Source organism: Chanodichthys erythropterus, chromosome 14 (genome assembly GCF_024489055.1).
Source record: "Chanodichthys erythropterus isolate Z2021 chromosome 14, ASM2448905v1, whole genome shotgun sequence".
In the NCBI taxonomy this organism is placed as follows: domain Eukaryota; kingdom Metazoa; phylum Chordata; class Actinopteri; order Cypriniformes; family Xenocyprididae; genus Chanodichthys; species Chanodichthys erythropterus.
This window is the reverse complement of record NC_090234.1, coordinates 11,941,354-11,960,731: the sequence shown is the minus strand read 5'-3', so window position 1 is coordinate 11,960,731 and position 19,378 is coordinate 11,941,354. Positions and strand designations below refer to the sequence as shown.

Below are 19,378 nucleotides of genomic sequence, written 5' to 3'. Positions count from 1 at the left end.
AAAAAACCTTGAATACTCTCTAACACTTGACAGGTGCTCCATTAAACCTTCGTCCTCAGTTAGGAACCTGGGTGTGCTCTTTGATACCAATCTTTCATTTGAAAGTCATGTTTCTAGTATCTGTAAAACCGCCTTCTTCCATCTAAAAAATATATCTAAATTACGACATATGCTCTCAATGACAAATGCGGAACAGTTGGTTCATGCATTCATGACCTCAAGACTAGATTATTGTAACGCTCTACTGGGTGGTTGTTCTGCTCGGCTTTTAAACAAACTACAGTTGGTCCAAAATGCGGCAGCTAGAGTTCTTACTAGAACCAGAAAGTATGACCATATTAGCCCAGTTCTGTCAACATTACATTGGCTCCCTATTAAACATCGTATAGATTTTAAAATCTTGCTACTTACTTATAAAGCTCTAAATGGTTTAGCTCCCCAGTACCTAAGTGAGCTCTTAATGCATTATAGTCCTTCACGTTTATTGCGATCTCAGAATTTAGGCCAGTTGATAATACCCAGAATATCAAAGTCAACTGAAGGCGGCAGATCCTTTTCCTATTTAGCACCTAAACTCTGGAACAATCTTCCTAGCATTGTTCGGGAAGCAGACACACTCTGTCAGTTTAAATCTAGACTAAAAACACATCTCTTTGCTCTTGCATACACATAACACATTATCAATACATTAACATTTTTCAAATCCGTTAAAGGATTGTTACGCTGCAATAATTAGGTCGGCCGGAACCGAGAACATTTCCTATAACACTAGATATACCTGTACATCAGAATAAGAATGGCATCTACGCTAATATCTGTCTCTCTGCTTATCCTGAGGTTTGCCGGGTGCTGGATCCAGGCCGTATCCAGATCAGATGGAGAACCTGCGTCTGGACCTGACTACAACGTAGCCCAGGAGACAATGGGCCTAAAGATCCAATTCTGGCTGCATCTATAATTCAGATTTTTAATCCCCGTATCCGCTTACATATATTTATATATAATCGATTTTTAATCTCTATAATAAAAATGTACAATTCAGATTTTGATCTCCATATACATTTACATATATTATATATATCTTCCAAGGGGTTTTTTCCCTCCTAGGACTTTTTTCCCAGTGCTAGCACGCTGGGTTTTTCTCCTAGGGGGTTTTTTCCACCCCTGGAAGTCAGCCGACATTGGCTTAATGTAGCACCATCTTGTATATGTTACACATTACCACGCTTGTTTGTACAGTTTTAACCACTTCCCTTTTTTTCAGTGCTTCTAATATGTAAAGCTGCTTTGAAACAATTACCAATTGTAAAAGCGCTATATAAATAAATTTGACTTGACTTGACTGGCGAAGGATGCGATAGAGCCGGTCCCTCCAGCCGATATGAGGTCAGGGTTCTACAGTCCCTACTTCATTGTACCCAAGAAAAGCGGCGGGTTACGACCGATCCTGGATCTGCGCGTCTTGAATCGGAGCTTTCACAAGCTACCGTTCAAGATGCTCACGTAGAAACGCATTTTCGAATGCGTCCATCCCCGGGATTGGTTTGCAGCGATCGACCTGAAGGACCTGTACTTTCATGTCTCGATCCTTCCGCGACACAGGCCTTTCCTGCGGTTCGCGTTCGAAGGTTGGGCATATCAGTACAGAGTCCTACCCTTCGGGCTGGCCCTGTCTCCACGCGTCTTCACGAAAGTCGTGGAGGGAGCCCTTGTTCCCATGAGAGAACAGGGTGTTCGCATTCTCAACTATCTCGACGACTGGCTCATTTTAGCACAGTCCCGGGATCAGTTGTGCGAACACAGGGATTTGGTGCTCAGACACCTCAGCCAGTTGGGGCTTCAGGTCAACTGGGAAAAGAGCAAACTCGCCCCGGTGCAGAGGATCTCTTTTCTCGGTATGGAGTTGGATTCGGTCGAGCAGATAGCACGCCTCACAGAGGAACGTGCTCGGTCAGTGTTGAACTGCCTGAATACGTTCAACGGCAGGACAGCGGTCCCACTGAAGTTCTTTCAGAGGCTCCTGGGGCATATGCCGGCTGCTGCGGCTGTAACACCGCTCGGTCTGCTTCATATGAGACCGCTTCAACACTGGCTTCACGGCCGAGTCCCGAGATGGGCGTGGCAGCGCGGCACGTTCCGGGTGCCAATCACTCAGGAGTGCCGCCGAACCTTCAGTCCGTGGTCGGACCCCTTGTTTCTTCGGGCAGGAGTGCCCCTAGAACAGGTGTCCCGGCATGCTGTGGTGTTCACAGATGCTTCTGCCACCGGCTGGGGTGCCACGTACAACGGGCATGCGGTGTCAGGGGTTTGGACGGGACCCCATCTGCATTGGCACATCAACTGCCTCGAGTTGCTGGCAGTACGTCTTGCTCTGAGCCGCCTCAAGGGCCTGCTACGGGGCAAGCATGTACTGGTCCGTACGGACAACACTGCGACCGTTGCGTACATCAACCATCAAGGTGGTCTACGCTCCCGTCGCATGTCGCAACTCGCCCGCCATCTCCTCCTGTGGAGTCGGAAGTTTCTGAGGTCCCTTCGCGCCATTCATGTCCCCGGTGTGCTCAACCGTGTGGCCGACGAGCTATCACGAGCTGTGCTGCCAGGAGAATGGCGACTCCACCCCCAGGTGGTTCAGCTGATCTGGAGAGAGTTCGGAGAGGCTCAGGTAGACCTGTTTGCCTCACCAGAAACCTCCCACTGCCAGTTGTTTTACTCTCTGACTGGGGGAACACTCGGGACAGACACACTGGCACACAGCTGGCCCCGGGGCCTGCGCAAATATGCGTTTCCCCCAGTGAGCCTACTTGCACAGACTCTGTGCAAAGTCAGGGAGGACAAGGAGCAGGTCTTGCTGATTGCGCCTTACTGGCCCAACCGGACCTGGTTCCCAGAACTCTCACTCCTCGCGACAGCCCCTCCCTGGCCCATTCCTCTGAGGAAGGACCTTCTTTCTCAGAGACGGGGCACTCTTTGGCACCCGCGTCCAGACCTCTGGAAACTCCATGTCTGGTCCCTGGACGGGACGCGGAGGTTCTAGGTGACTTACCCCCCGAGGTACTTAACACCATCACTTCGGCTCGCGCACGGTCTACGAGACGTGCTTACGCCTCGAAGTGGAACCTGTTCGTCGAGTGGTGCTCTTCTCGTCGAGAAGACCCCCGAAGATGCTCGATCGGTGTCGTGCTTTCCTTCTTGCAGCAAGGGTTGGAGCGTAGGCTGTCCCCCTCCACCCTCAAAGTCCATTCTGCTGCTATCTCCGCTTTCCACGACCACATAGATGGCAAAGGTTCCTTAGGGGGGCGAGACGGTTAAATCCTCCTCGTCCCCTCTCCATACCCTCTTGGGACCTTACTCTGGTGCTCAGAGCACTTCAGATTGCTCCCTTTGAGCCTTTGCTGTCAGCAGACTTAAAGATTCTGTCTATGAAGACTTTGCTGCTGGTGGCATTGGCTACAATGAACTAATTTAATAATGATTTTTTTCAATGGAAATGAATCAGTGAAGCCAAAACGATTATTTTCCTGCTGTCGCTGTAAAGCTGCTTTGAAACAGATTGTATTGTAAACAGAGCTAAATAAATAAGGCGACTTGACTTGGAAATCAAGAAAGATGAAAAACAAAAAGCCATGGACAGACATGAAGCAAGCAGAGCAACAACTTCCTGTTTTCTCTTAAGGGCAAAGAAAGGTTAGTTACAAGAAAAGTGTGAAACGAACAGTGACGGTGGTAATTTCCAACGGGTGAGTTTGATCTTACATGACATTTAGGGTCAAAAACCCACTGATGAAATTCACTAAAATACTTATTGAATGGCATAACATGCAATAGTTACATTTTTCATTATTATAATACAAATTTTAATAAAAAAAATAAAAATAAAAAAATAAAAAAATCAGCTGCCAAGCAACTAATATAGCTAGATAAAACAGATTTTTGATAAATTATTTAAATTTGCATCATATTAGATTAGGCTACGACATGTAAAAAAAAATAAATAAATAAATAAAATAATCAGTGAATGTTTTTATTGCATTGTTTTTTATTTTCTGTAAAAATAATTAACAGTAACGTGTCTGAAACTAACTGTAGTCAAAATAGAACTTATAAAATTTTACTATTTTTTTTAATAAAAATAATTAATAACTAAAAACAATAACAAACAAAAGAGCAGAAGTTCTGGCTGTTGTAAACACAAACAGTGCGGCTGCACTAGTTCATCACGCTGCGTTCAGCGCTTCTGAGCTGGAGGCATGTGGTAACGCACGTATTTCCAGAACCTTCTGTTTGCGTGATCTCCGCCGTTCTGCCTCCATCTCAGGATGCCTCTGGTGCGGCAGATGTACCGCAGAGACTCGGGCAGCAGAGCCTCCTCGACGCCGTCCTCCACCTGCACCAGGATGACCTTCAGACCCTGCTTCACCAGAGCGTCATAGATACCCACTCGCTGCTCGTAGACCGAGGACGATTCTTCCAGTCGCACACCGTACTCTGATACGAGGGGTCTCTCGGTAGCGTCGGTCTGAGACGCCGCACAGCTCTGTGATGTGAGAACAATGATCAGCCTTCGACTTCGGCTCATTCTGTCAGCCACCACTTCATGCACCGCTGAAAAAGAGTTTAGTGTCAAACGCTCGTTTCTTAGTAAGATTGCCTTATAATATACACAATATCAATAATCATCATATTAGAATGATTTCTGAAGGATCATGTGACACTGAAGACTGGAGTAATAAATTGTTTAGATTAAACTTTACTATATATTCACATAGAAACACTGTTTTCACTGTATTTTTGATCAAATAAATGCAGTTTGTTAAGAAGAGACTTTCAAACACATTAAAGCTTTAACAGATCCCTAACTTTTGAACGGCAGTGTATATGACTGACAAACACACACACCACAGTAAGTTTATGAGACTAATCCAAATAGATGGAATTTTTATATGCAATTCAAATCCATAAATCTTACACGTAGGCCTACAATTTATTTATTTAATTTGGAGTAGGCCTTCTGCTGCCACTTTCTCTCAGTGTTAGTGTAGTGATGGGTGATGTATTAAATATTCATTGTAAGCAACATTGTGAATATTACAGTGATTTTTTATGCAGTTTTTATTTGAAACATCTCTATTAATGCACATGATTTATTTCAAACCCCAACATCCCTAAGATGCTCACTGTTGTCTCCACATGGAAGTATTCACATATTTCAATATTTTAGTAGCTGTATCTGTAGGTAAATATTACTGTTTATGACATGTGGTGCATGACAACGATTAAATATGATTATTTATCTTGTACATTAGTGAAAAACAGTGTGAAAACATACATTCATAATTTGAACAGGATTTTATTATTGACTGATTTGATGAAATGATTGAGGGAAACTAAGCTATTTCAGAGCAAATGCATAAATAGACAATCATACTGAATTCAGTTTTTAGCTATAGACCGACCAGCCCTTCAGTTTGTGTGTAGTGGCGTTCACGTGACAGGATGTTTACCTTCCCCAGGAAGCTCATCACGTCCACTGATGAACAGTTTGTAACCATGAAGATCTTCAAGCACCGCAGGAAGGAAACGCAGGGCAAAAGTCATTGCAGAAGATGAGCTGAGCTGATCACCATGGAGATAACTCACATACGCATCATATGACTTTCCATCTTAAATGAAGCATGAGAATAATCAATGTGCAATAAAAAATAACAACTAAATTACTTTTATATAATTTGATGAAAAAGCAGTGCTCTGCAGTTTATGTCACTGATTAATTGGCCTTTTTGGAAAATGAAGTTTGTCAAAGAATTCCTGCCAACACTTTACAATAAGGTTCATTTATTAACATGAACTAATAATCAACTGCACTTCTACAGCATTTATTAATCTTTGTTAAAGTTAATTTCAACATTTACAAATACATAATTAAACTAACAGTGAACTAACATGAACAACTGTATTTTCATGAACTAATGTTAACAAAGATTAGTAAATACAGTAACAAATGTATTGATCATGGTTAGTTCATGTTAATTAACTAATGTTTAACTAATGTTGAACCTTATTGTAAAGTATTACTGATTTTCTTTCGTATCTGATTCATGCTTTTATTGAACAATCATGCAGTTCAAGTTTACATAATTAATGGCACTATTTGTTGTAATGCCTTATATTTCTGCTGTATTACAGCAGAGATTTTTGTGAAAATCAAATAAGAAAGGAAACTAAAAAAAAACATTCAGGTGCATTATGATTATGATCATTTTAAAATGCACTTGTAATAATGATCCCCTGAAGGCGAGCTTGAAGAACACAAGTGCAGTTTATTCATATCAAACATGAAACAAAGACTTGACTTGAAACATAAACTTACTGACAGCAGATTACAGTGAACAAAGCTAGACACGATACAACGGAAACACGAGGGCTATTTATACAAGACTAATGAAAGCAATCAACAAAGAACCAATCAGAACAAGACATGATCACATGATTGCAAGCTACAAAAGGAGCAAGGGAAGCACACGGAAAACAGTGATTAAATTTCACAATAAAAGACATGAAACATCACAGCGCTTACTTGTCATGAAATTAATGCCACAATGCAGAAAAAATGCAACATATATACCAAAATTAAACTGGTCAGCATTTACTGAGCCTCCTGTTGTTTCAAACCTCTTTGACTTTCTTTCTTTTGTAGAACATAAATGAAGATATTTAGATACTTGTAATATTTATAAGCAGTGCTGACCAGATAATGTTTGATGTTGCCGTGAAATTCACCCACTTGTATTTCAGAATAAACATTTATGATTGATCACTGGAGTCTGTCTAACTGACCGCATCTCTACAGAAACCAGTCGGTAAACACATACCACTGCGTCCGGCAGCAGACGGACACACACGCCTGTAGGCCAGAACCAGATCGACTCGACCGAGAAACGCCACGGCACCCAGTAAAAAGACAAGAGCCACCAGACCAAAACAGATCCAGAAATTACGCTCCTTCTGACTAGCTGGAGAGAAAAACAGAATGGAGCAGGCTGGAAAAGAGGACAATAATCCATCGTAATATACTATATAACCTTGAGTTCACCTGGGATGAGTATGACTGTAACAGAATCTGAACCTGCGGAATGTTGAACCATACAGGTGAGATTAGTGTACAGATATTCAGCTGTGACTTCTGAGATGGACAAGACAGCCTGCATGTACTTCCGGTCGTCCTTAAACCTGGAAAAACGAGACATGCAGAAGCAAAATGGTTTCTAGTCACATCATAGAGAAAACTCTCTCTCATTATTTACATATGAAGAGCAAACTATAAAGAGCATGCTTATAATGACTTTTTAAGCCACATTTATACTTAAGTATTACTATTCTATAAATATATTTATAAAGACTCATTAAGACCTATACTGCATTATAAGAACAGTTATAGATGCATTTATATTATTTTATAATAACTTTAAGTCATGCATTTGCTTTTTCAGTGTGCATGCTCACAATCCATTATTCACTGATTTATGAATGATCAAATCCAGACACGTTGCTGTATCAATTAGTTATTAATAATTCTGTCTTTAACAGCTAAAGTTCGCATTAGAGGTCATGAGTGGTCATTTTGATTTGTTCAAATCTATGGTATTGCTTATAGCACTTTGGAATAATACTTTAAAAACTATATTGTTGCAGTGTTCTGCTAGTATGTAATATTAAATAATATACTTTTTTTTTTCAACCGTTTGTATTAATTTCTTATTTTTTCTTATTGTTTTTAATTTCATATTTTTTAAATTTTATTCCAGGAATTGTTGTTCATTAGTTACATTTACAAGTAAGCAACTTAAAAAGTATAATGAGCACATCTTCATGATTTCTTAACATTTGCTTTAGGAAAATTGCATCCTGTGTTTTCAGTTTAGGGAAAGCCATCAGTGATGCATTCATAATAAGTATTTATAAGAACACAACACTGCTATTAATAACAATATATTCATTAATTTGACAAATAAATCTGAATAGAAATGTTATTGCAACTATAATATAATAACATTATAGCAATGCAAGTTACATTCATTGAACCATAAGACGGACTAAACAGTATAAAACTAATATAAATGTAACTGTTCTTATAATGCAGTATGCCTTAATGAGTCTTTATAAATGTATTTATAGAATAGCTTCTAAATAAGTATAAATGGAGCTATAATTCATTATAAGCATGCTCTTCATAGAAAGTGTTACAAAATTTCTTCAGTCCTTACGTGATGCTCTGGTCGTAGTTCAGATCGAGAGAGCCAGAGTCACTATACCAGTATATCGAAGTCTCTCCCATGTCGTTCTTCCCAGCGAGAGCTTGGCAGCTCAGACTGAAACTTTTACCTGCGGTGACATGAATATCATTACACTTTTCCAAATGATTTGGTTTCACGACTTTCAATTTTAATTTAACATGCTGTGTTTTTGATTTAAATTCCCAGATGATTCTTTAACGCTGATATATTTTTGCACAACTCTTTTCACAGATCACAAAAACACATAAATAGCCTTGAGTGAAAACATGAACAAGTGCTATCTGTTTCACACGTACTGTAACAGAAGAGTTAAATATGTCATCATCACTCACCAAGTGTTACTGTGAAAGTTTCTTCTTTTGGGAGGAGGATTTCAGGCTTTGTCACCACTGTGAACAACATTAGCCACAAAAACACACACACATCACATCAAAGCACAGAACAGCCATCTCTTCACTTCAGCTCTATACTGCCATCTACTGTGAGTGGATATTATTAGTAGTGATGGGATTAATGGCTCTTTGAGGGGATCCGGATCTTCGCGATCCGTTCCTTTCAAAGAGCCGTTCAAAAGAACGGCTCTTTTGGCTCTTTTTAAATATTTAGTCAGTTTTAAGAAGCTAGCTTGGGGGCATCTCAGTTTATCACTGGGAGGAATGATGAGGTGAGATTTGTAGTCAAATAATTAAAACTCGGATATCACACACCAATATCTGAGTTTGAATTATTCTGAAATATTGATTATTACCTCACTTGTCATGTGTGGACTATATTCCATAGGGTCGCACAAATCCCTCTGCTTAGACAGTGACATCACTATTTTGGATTTACCTTGAGTACAAAGTGTGTGTGTGTGTGTGTGTGTGTGTGTGTGTGTGTGTGTGTGTGTGTGTGTGTGTGTAAAGCTACATTGACTTATGTTATTCATACAATACCTACTCACAAATAAACATCAAAAATAAAGCCGACTGCAATGAATTTCTGTGCAAAACAGCTTTTACTACAAACACTTCCACACAAGAACATTTTGATAGAAAACAAAAAATATTTTAAGTAGATAAAATTAGAATAAATAAAATGGAAATGTCTACATACTACATACTATTACTACTGTAAACTTTGCAAATAGGACATCAGCCCCTTCAAGTCAATGAACAATAACAAAGTGGGCTGCAATGAATGTGCAAAACAGCTTTTAGTGAAAAATTTAAATACAAGAACAGTATCACAGTATTTTTTTCCACTGGAGTACTCACGTGAAGGATGCGTGCACAACTAATAACTAATATCATCACGCTATAAAGGGTTGGCCTGCGCTGGGTGCGCCCCTCCCCCTATAACTGTTCTGTCTCGCGGAGGAGCTCATTTGTGTGCATCTGTGTGAAACACGCATAGGAAAAAAGAACGACAGAAAGAACGGCTCCCCTCCAGCCGCGACTCGGCTCCCATCGTTCATGTTTATGAGCCGTTCAAAAGAATCGGTTCGTTCGCGAACGTCACAACTCTAATTATTAGGGCGTTTCATTAGTGAACAATCTTTTTATTTCTCATGTCAGGCATCTTTATAACCCATCACCTAAAACATCACCTACAGAGATTTAGTGTAACTGAGATATTAATATGGTTTTATTGTTGTTTTGAATGACCTTTTTTTATATTTTCCATTTTTATTTTAAAGCTTTAGTAATTTTTTTAATAGTTTGGTTTGCCTTTTTTTTTAAAACATGTCTATTGTTTTTATGAATTTTTACGGCAAGGGTTTTTCATTTTAGTACATCAAGTTAAAGGTGCACTATGAAGGATTTTCAAACAATAAAAATAAAAATCATCACTCTTGATACACTAGAAGTGTGCCTTCTTTCTTTTTGAATTGCCACGGGACGTTTCTGACCTTTGGCCAGCGGGTGTGTCGCTTCAGCCAATAGCGATGCGCAGCACAGGTGAGGGTGGGACTTTATTATCTGTATCTGAAGCTGCACAAGGTTGTTGTGTCTTGACACAAATATATATCGGTCTGTAACTCGACAGATTACTAGACACTGAAATTACGTTTTTATGAGCACTATATAATAATAGACATCTAATTATTAATGTAACTGTTCTTCATATAAACAAAAAACACTATTTCTGCATGATGAACTGGATATTTGCGAAACAGTTCATTTTCCAGCAGGAACAGCATTCTCTTGACTCGTGTGTCAGGGGAGGAACATATTTAACACAAAATATATTTTGAGTGCTGCAGTTTTACTTTACAACATGATATTAGTCTTCATGTTTATATAAGAGAACATAACTAATTAAATCCAAAAACATTTCATTCATTCATTTGTTCGTGTCTGTTCCAGCCTACATAGGCAGCATGTTAGGGCATCATCGGTGCCTGATGCCAATAATTCAAGCTTTTGGACAAATTCTAACGCATCCTTCACACAGAAGAAAACACGTCACATATGAACATAGTCAAATATAAATATAGCCACTAGAATTGTGAACTGTTATTTACCAAAACCTGGAGACAGGAAGTTGATTTTTGTAGTCTGGGCAGCAAAGTAGTATTGCCCTTCAAAAGTAAAGTTCACAAAGCAAGTGTACTCTCCAGCGTTCTCCGGAGATCTGTTCACCGGGAAAAACTTACTGTGCGTCACATTGAGTGGATGGCAGTGCTACAGAGGGAGAAAAAGAAAGAGATTTCAGTGAGCATGTTCACACACGCACAGAAACGTTCACATGTGAAAGTGAATCCTTTAAATGAGAGGACTGTGTACGTCTGCAACTTCCGAACCCACAATGCTCAACTTACTGATGACTAAAGCCTTACAGAAAAAAACAACTTGCCTCATGTTTGCTATTTTTGACGAAAGTAATATTAGCCACCCGATGCATTCAAATCAAATGACTTTTAGTCATTTTCAGCAGGCTGGTCTGAGCTGGTTCACTTCAGTTCTGTTTATGCCACACAGAGTTCATGTGGTCACTACACTTCCCTCCAAAAGCTTGGAAACACCCTAGAAAAGTTTTGGACAATGTTGCCATGAATCCTTTTTAATTTGTGATAATTTTGCACTGATAAGGGACAACACAAACTATTTTATTACATAAACAGTTTATACATAGAAAAAACTTATCCAGCATTAGCAGCTATCTGACCTGAACTGGGTTCTGATTGGTTCACTGTATTCTAAACTTAACTGTTGAAGCTATTAAGGTGTGCTGACCCAGAACTCTTTTACAAACCCGGGCCAAGTTTAATCCAGTAACCAGCATTGACATTATTATGTAATCAAAATGAAATTTATTTTTGCTGGTCTTCAATGATAATGTCAAGTTACTGTAATGTATTTGCACCAAAAAATGATAAGGATTTATGCTGATATCGTCCAAAACCACACTTTGCCAGGGGTGTTTCCAGTGTATAACTGAACTCAGTGTGAACAGAAGAAGAAGAAACGCTTACACCACATCCTAACCAGACGCGATTCGGCAACAAGCAATTTATCTATCCAAACCTGAAGTGATGACAGAATCAGCCCAAAATCACAACCAATCAGAAGAGTGTGTGGGCGGAGTCTCTCTGCAAGCGCACTGGACTCTACACCATTATTAAAAATACATACTGAGTGACTGAAACAATCTGTCAGAGAACACAGCTGGTTTACAGTATGAAAGTTTTAATTTATTTTCAAGATCTGAGGTGAGTTACCTATTAACACTTTAAGTGCGCACTTTAGATGCTTTTAAGATTAAAAAGCACAGAATCAATACCTGAGATACTCATACTGTAAGCTGTTGCTCCCGCCATGACACTGCAGAAACTTTCTAAAACAGAAGTGGCATGTTGCGGCGTGTTCGGTCAGGACACTGTTATAACCGTATTTACCTGTGGCGTGAACATGGCATATGATCGTGGTGGTGATATGGGTGTCATTTACGGTGCAGCGTCACGTCTTACGTTTCTCCAGGTGACTTGAGCTCCAGGGTCCAACTCAAAGATGTGAGGAAGGAAACATTCAAACTCCTTCGTGCTCATTACTTCTTCTATTCTGTTCATAGGGGGGCATGTTTCATTCTGAACGGAGACGGTGTATATTGTTTCCCAGGTATCGTTGCCTTCTCTGCCATGGAGAACACAAGAACAACAGTTGGGATGAAAGAACGGCCGATATCCTGAACACAAATCATGCGGAGCCAGTGCAAAGTGTTTTTAATTTATGTTAGCATCTTCATGCTCTATGCCTTTCATTTTAATTGATAATTCTGGTTCAAGGTTTTGTCCCTAAGTATGCAGGAATTATGCTGTATTTCAGTATGAGTTTGAAGATCATGTCTTTAGGAATTAAATATCCTTGAATTTTCTTTAAATTTACTATAAAACATAATGTATATTCAAAATCACCTACTGAAAAAAGAGCCTTTATAGAAACTAAACTGCAGAAATGGCTTGTTCTCAACAGACTAAACACATAAACAGCTGAACATGTCAATGATTTCAGTGTTCAGAAGGTTCAGAAAGTCCGATTTTTCTGAAGAATCCTTTGTTAGAAACAAGGGGAGGATGTTTTGAACAAGAATCCTGATTTCACTTTCATTTCATTTCAAAAGAGGCTCATTAATGCCAAGAGAATATTAAAATGGCAGAATGAGCTTTTTTCAACTTTATTAAGATTGTAAATGAAAAAAACAACACGGTTTGTGGATAAAAACATTAATAAGTGTGTTCCAACACGTGTCAAAACCAAATCAACAAAAGCTTGAACTGAACCAATACCTTCTGAAGCACGAGTATTTTCCGCTGTGGACGGGCTGAGCCGGGAGGAACCAGAGCACATTGTCTTTAATGGTTATTCCACTGATGTTTTCCAAGCTCTGGCTGGGAACACGGCTCCAGCTCACATTCGGACTATCAGTGCTGCATTCAAGTCTAGACACAAGGCCAGCAATGAAGCCAAAGCTCTTATTCTCTGTCTTAGTCTCTTCAAGAGGGAAACCTGAATGGAAATGTGTTAGTGAGGGATTAATACATGTGCAGCGGACTGTATTACTGAAGTACTAGTTATTCCACATCATTTAGTTTGACCTGTTTAACAATAACAACCGGAAATTATTTTTGCAATTATGGTTAGTACATCATTAGACAACGAACATCAGGATTAGGACAAATGGCAACACTTGCACACAGGGTTTCCCCGCATTTAAGACATCAGTTAAACTTTGTCCCGGACAGGCAGAGCTGTGGTTTAAGGTGTAAGCTGTATATGAACACCTAGTTTTTACGTATGCACATCCTTTATATCTTAAGCAGCCCATACTAATTATCTAAGTAATCTGAAATATGAAAAATATGCATTTCATAAAACCCCAAAATTTCAGTTGTAATTTGTGAAAACAATGCGTTTATGAAGTCTGACCTTTATACCTTCGTTTCAGAATGTGGTTGAAAGGAAACTAAAACAGGCATAGTCTTTACTGTCTGACCTGATTTCTAACCAATGTAGCATTTTTATCGTCAGTAGAGGTTTTAAGATCAGTATTCAACCACATCTGAGGAGAGTCAGACGCGTTTTTAGGTCAGTATGTAAACACTCGCTAAACTTATGAATTGGGGAACGTGTAGAACACAGTTATATATTTCTACATCTATCTTGAAAAACGTTAGTAAATTATGCAATTGCTAGTCAAGTTCCGTCCAGTGCATAGATATGCATCTTCACCTTATTCATTCTTTCGGTTGTTTGAACAGACAAACATGCACGAAGCAAACTCGGACTCGAATGCAACTTTCCTCCTGAAGCCAACATGAAAACGGGCCATAATACCACAGGATCCACTGAAAACAGCGACTCTTACCTGCAACCCACAGGACGGGCAGGAAAATCCACCGCAAATAAAATGTGGAAAAGCTCATTTCTAGTGTTCGTGGCATTTGAGGCAGTTTAGTTTAGTTTCCCAGCAGCGGTCGGACCGGTTCCAACAACAGCGCCTACGAGACTTCAGAAAGAAAGAAAGAAAGAAAGAAAGAAAGAAAGAAACTTCATTCCTCGTGACTGACATCAGGTCGGGATACGAAACTCGACTACAAAGCCATCTAGCTGTCACATTTCCCGTTTTCTCCTGAGAAACATGATAAACACCTACAGAGAGGCATTCTGGGCAACTTCAACTCTTCACGCTGTTTAAAGCGTTATAAATGATCAAGGATGAAACCTTCAAAGTGACGCTCAGTCACAACAAATGACGTGCTGACTGTCGTGTGTTCTGACATCATCACGCGAGGATGATCGTCTCAGTAAAGCGGGTTTAGTTCGACTACAGAAACAGAAACGAATAGAAATTCTTGTTTGTTTCGGCTATAGAGTAAAAACAGAAGAGCAGCAGAAGCGTCTTACCTCGTGTAGAGGATCGTGCAGTTTGACCTCAGCAACGATTTCTCGGAATTTCCTCCAGACTGACACGATTATAGTTTTTCTGCTGAACTCTGCGGTTTGACAACTGTGGAGAGTACCGCTTCCCACCGGCCACCGCTGCTCCCGGAAACACGAGCGACGACAGGCGTCAGAGCATCACTATATATCGGTTTTCTTTAAGACAAGTCAAGTCACCTTTATTTAGCCTATAGATCACTTCTTACAACATAGATTGTTTAAAAGCAGCTTTACAGTGAAAACAGAATATTAATTTCAGGAAATAGTGTCATTGTCCATCTTAACCATTTTAGGGTCTTTTTGCTCCAAATGACTTTTGATTAAAAAAAAAAAAAGTTATCTTTGTCCAAATGGCATGAGACTTTGTATGGTTACCAATACTTACTAGATCTACAACAACAACAACAACAACAACAGAAATATTTGGAAAGATATCTTTTTTTATGTTAGTGTGAAAAAAAAGTCACACTTAGGGCTTTCAGAGACCAAAATCAGAAACAACGCAGAACAGAAATGAAGTGGCACACTTCCAACAATGCAAAAAACATCCACAATGCAAAATGATAATGCTCACACACACACACACACACACACACACACTCACACACAGAATACATGTGCTTTATTTGCTCATTTTTGATGTTCAGTTCGTTGTATTTTGATGTTCATGTCGTGTATTTGTACTCATTATGTAATATAACTTAATTTTGGTTCAGTTATAGTTAATAACTGAAGTGGAGATTAAATTTGTAGAATTAAATGAAAAACAGATGTTTGAAATAAATGATAAACTCTAAAAACTCCAACTTTTCTCTTTGTAACATCTTGGTTTGATTGTAACATTATTGAAAAACTGATTTTTTTTCAGTATAAAAATGCTAAACTTTGACAAAAGTAAGTTTTATTGTCATAATTGTAATTTCATAATATGTAGATATGAATCCAACTGAAAAAAAATACTAGTCAAAGAGCAAATAGTGGAGCTCTGCAGCAACAATCACCGGAGTTCTAATCACCGCCACCTGCACGTCATTATCCCCGCAATCACCAGCACTATATCCACCACACTCACACACACAGTCTTTGTCCGGTCTCGGCGTAGGATTGCAGCGGATTCCTCCTGCAATGTGAGCTGGTCCTGGAGATGTAATCGCAACTCTTCCCTACTGACACCGCTAAGATCGCCTTCATCATCTCACAACTGCAAGGTAAAGCTCTCCGCTGGGCGGACACACTCTGGATTCAGAAAGGCTCCGTGGTAAAATCCTATCCTGCCTTCGTCTCTCATTTCCGGATTCATTTCGGATTCATCAGTCGGTGAGAAACTCTATAATTTGAGACAAGGATCTAATTCTGTGAGTGATTATGCCTTGCAGTTCCGTACTCTGGCCTCCAGCAGCGGATGGAATGAACAAGCCCTCATCACATCTTTCCGCCAGGGGTTGGAACCGAAGTTGCGATTGCATCTCGCTGTATATGAGGACAACATCGGCCTCGAACGCTTCATTCAACTCTCCACCTGTGTAGGCACTCGTATGCAGTCGTGTCTCGAAGAGCACCAGGGCCAGCCACTCCCTCACCATCTCCTCCATCGGTCCGAACCCGTCAGCTCCCCAGAACCAGCCAGCGAACCCATGCAAATTGAGAATTCTCGTCTCTCCCCTACCGAACGACAACGAAGGCTGACCCTGAATTTGTGCCTCTACTGTGCTTCTCCTGGGCATGTGCTCTCTGCATGCCCAACTCGCCCTCCAAGACCTCTGGTGAGTGCCATCCTTACCTCCTTACTCAAGATGAAACCACTCACCACTGTTGTAAACCTTACTGCTGCAAATGTGTCTGTTCCAGTTGTCGCGCTCCTCGATTCAGGGTCAGCCGGGAACTTCATCTCCGGTGCCTTCTATCGTCAACTCAAGCTCAAAACCTCGCCTTCGCCTAGTATCTATCAAGCCCACTCCATCACCGGAAAGCCCCTAGGCCGCAAGAAGATCAGCCGCTGTGCCGGACCACTGCAGCTCCGCGTAGGAATTCTCCATGTCAAGGACATCCACCTGCTGGTTCTAGAGGAATCCACCGCTGACGTGGTTCTAGGGAAGAAGATCCTGAAGTGGGGCGAACACTGTTTCTCAAACTGCTTCTCTGGGTTTCCTGTTCCTCCATCTCCACGTCCAAAAGAAATCACTGTCTGCGCCACCTCCATCGAGAGCCCCATCGAGAAATGATCTATCGACATTCCATCCTGTTACGCCCCCTTCAGCGACGTCTTCTGCCCGCAACGAGCCTCCAAATTACCTCCACACCGGCCATGGGATTGTGCCATCGATCTGCTACCGGGTGAGCCAGTGCCACGGGGAAGGATCTACCCCCCTTTCTGTGCCAGAGGAGAAGGCCATGGAGGACTTTATTGAAGAGGCACTCAAGCAAGGATACATCCGTCTGTCTACTTCCCCTGCTGCTTCCAGCTTCTTCGTGGCCAAAAAGGACGGAGGCTTGCGGCCCTGTATTGATTACCGGTCACTCAACAAGATCACCATAAAATTCCGTTACCCACTTCCCCTCGTCCCAACGGCCCTGGAACATCTCTGTGGTGCCACTGTGTTCACCAAGCTGGGCCTCCACAGCGTGTACAATCTCTGTCACGCCCACTGGCCATTACGAATATTTGGTCATGCCCTTTGGACTAGTCAACGCCCCCTCCATATTCCAGGATTTTATTCATGAGGCGCTCCGGGAGTTTCTCCATTAATTTGTGTTGGTGTATATTGACGACATCCTTATCTACTCCCGGAGCATGGCCGAACATCGCCACCACGTTGCGGAGGTCCTCAAGCGCTTTCGGCAATTCCAACTGTTTCTCAAGGCGGAAAAATGCTCCTTCCACCAGTCATCCATCCACTTCTTGGGATACTTCATTGATCACAGTGGCATCCGGATGGACGAGGGGAAGGTGGATGCCATCCGGTCCTGGCCCACTCCTACAACCATAAAAGAACTCCAACGCTTCCTAGGCTTCACCAATTTCTACCGTCGTTTCATCAAAGGCTACAGTTCCATCGTCTATCCACTAACCAACCTCCTTCGTCATCAGCCCAAGTCTCTGTCCTGGTCCGAAGATGCCACAAGAGCCTTTGAAGCCCTCAAGAACGCCTTCACCACCGCTCCCCTCCTCATCCACCCTGACCCTAACCTGCCGTTTGTCGTGGAGGTGGACGCATCCACCACAGGAGAAGGAGCGGTCCTCTCCCAGCAGCAGGGGCAGCCAAGTAGACTCCATCCATGCGCCGCCTTCTCCTGCAAGCTCAACCCGGCGGAGGTCAACTATGACATCGGTGACCGTGAGCTCCTGGCCGTCAAGCTTGCGTTGGAGGAATGGAGGCATTGGCTGGAGGGAGCCAAACACCCCTTTCAAGTGCTGACCGACCATAAAAACTTGGAGTATCTCAAAGCTGCAAAAAGATTAAACCCTCGTCAAGCTCGCTGGGCTATGTTCTTTTCAAGATTTGACTTCACTATCTCCTATCGTCCTGGCTCCAAGAATCTCAAGGCTGACGCCTTATCCCGTCTCCATGCTCCCGATGAGAAAATTGAAACTCCAGAGACCGTCTTTCCAGAATCCATCTTCGTGAATCCCATCCAATGGTCTGAAGAAACTCTGCCCTCCTCCAATGCCTCCACCCACACTCCGCCGGGTTGCCCGCAGGGTCTTCAGCACATCACCAGAGCACGACGCACTCAACTCATCCACGCAGCTCACTCATCACTTGGCACTGGTCACCCGGGGGTCAATGAGACCCTCTCGCTGCTGAAAGCGCGCTTCTGGTGGCCCAACTTGGCCAGGGATGTCAGAAGGTACGTGCAGGGCTGCAGGGAGTGCGCCATCTCTAAGAGCCCTCGTCATCTGCCGGCCGGCAAGCTCAATCCTCTGCCCGTTCCTGAGTGACCATGGTCACACCTGGGAGTGGACTTCATAATGGATCTCCCACCTTCTGACGGTCACACCTGCATCCTCGTGGTAGTGGATCGATTCTCCAAGGCCTGCCGACTGATTCCTCTCCAAGGGCTACCTGCCGCTCTTACCACTGCAGAACTAATGTTCAACCACATCTTCCGTTACTATGGAATCCCCGAGGACATAGTATCTGACAAGGGGCCCCAGTTCATCTCCCGGGTCTGGAAGGCCTTCTTGTCCCTCCTGGGTGTGACCGTAAGTCTGTCGTCCGGATACCACCCTCAGACGAACGGGCAGATGGAACGGAAGATCCAAGAGATCGGCCGCTTCCTGCGTACCTTCTGCCACGGCCACCAGAACTCCTGGAACCAGTACCTGGGTTGGGCCGAGTACGCCCAGAACTCCCTCCGTCAGCCTTCCACCGGATTAACACCTTTTCAATGCATACTCTGTTACCAACCCCCACTGTTCCCCTGGGACGGGGAACCCTCCAACGTTCCTGCTGTTGACTACTGGTTCCGGGAGAGAGGGTATGGGACTCAGCCCACCATCAGCTGCAGAGGGCCCTGCGCAGACGCAGGATGACAGCCGACCTTCTTCGCTCCAACGCTCCCAACTACCAGGCAGGGCAGAAGGTCTGGCTGTCGACCAGGGACATCAGACTGCGTCTGCCATGCAGAAAGCTGAATCCCCACTTCATTGGCCCGTTCACC

At 42.2% G+C, this 19,378-nt stretch overlaps 1 protein-coding gene across 2 annotated transcripts; it reads right to left on the bottom strand.

Moving 5' to 3' along the window:
- Positions 1 to 4,054: 4,054 nt before the first annotated feature.
- On the bottom strand, positions 4,055 to 14,990 carry il1rl2 (interleukin 1 receptor-like 2). 2 transcript variants are annotated; one of them, XM_067408567.1, is made up of 11 exons: positions 14,430 to 14,990; positions 14,142 to 14,282; positions 13,063 to 13,282; positions 12,247 to 12,409; positions 10,801 to 10,960; positions 8,627 to 8,683; positions 8,265 to 8,382; positions 7,094 to 7,230; positions 6,873 to 7,013; positions 5,505 to 5,663; positions 4,055 to 4,605 (listed from the first exon to the last, which is right to left on the bottom strand). In XM_067408567.1, the coding sequence occupies exons 2-11, from the start codon at positions 14,215 to 14,217 to the stop codon at positions 4,229 to 4,231; spliced, it is 1,608 nt and encodes a 535-aa protein (XP_067264668.1). In that variant the 5' UTR covers positions 14,218 to 14,282; positions 14,430 to 14,990; the 3' UTR covers positions 4,055 to 4,228. The 2 variants fall into 2 exon arrangements, with proteins under 2 accessions (XP_067264668.1, XP_067264667.1); XM_067408566.1 differs by having other exon boundaries at positions 14,681 to 14,990.
- Positions 14,991 to 19,378: the final 4,388 nt, after the last annotated feature.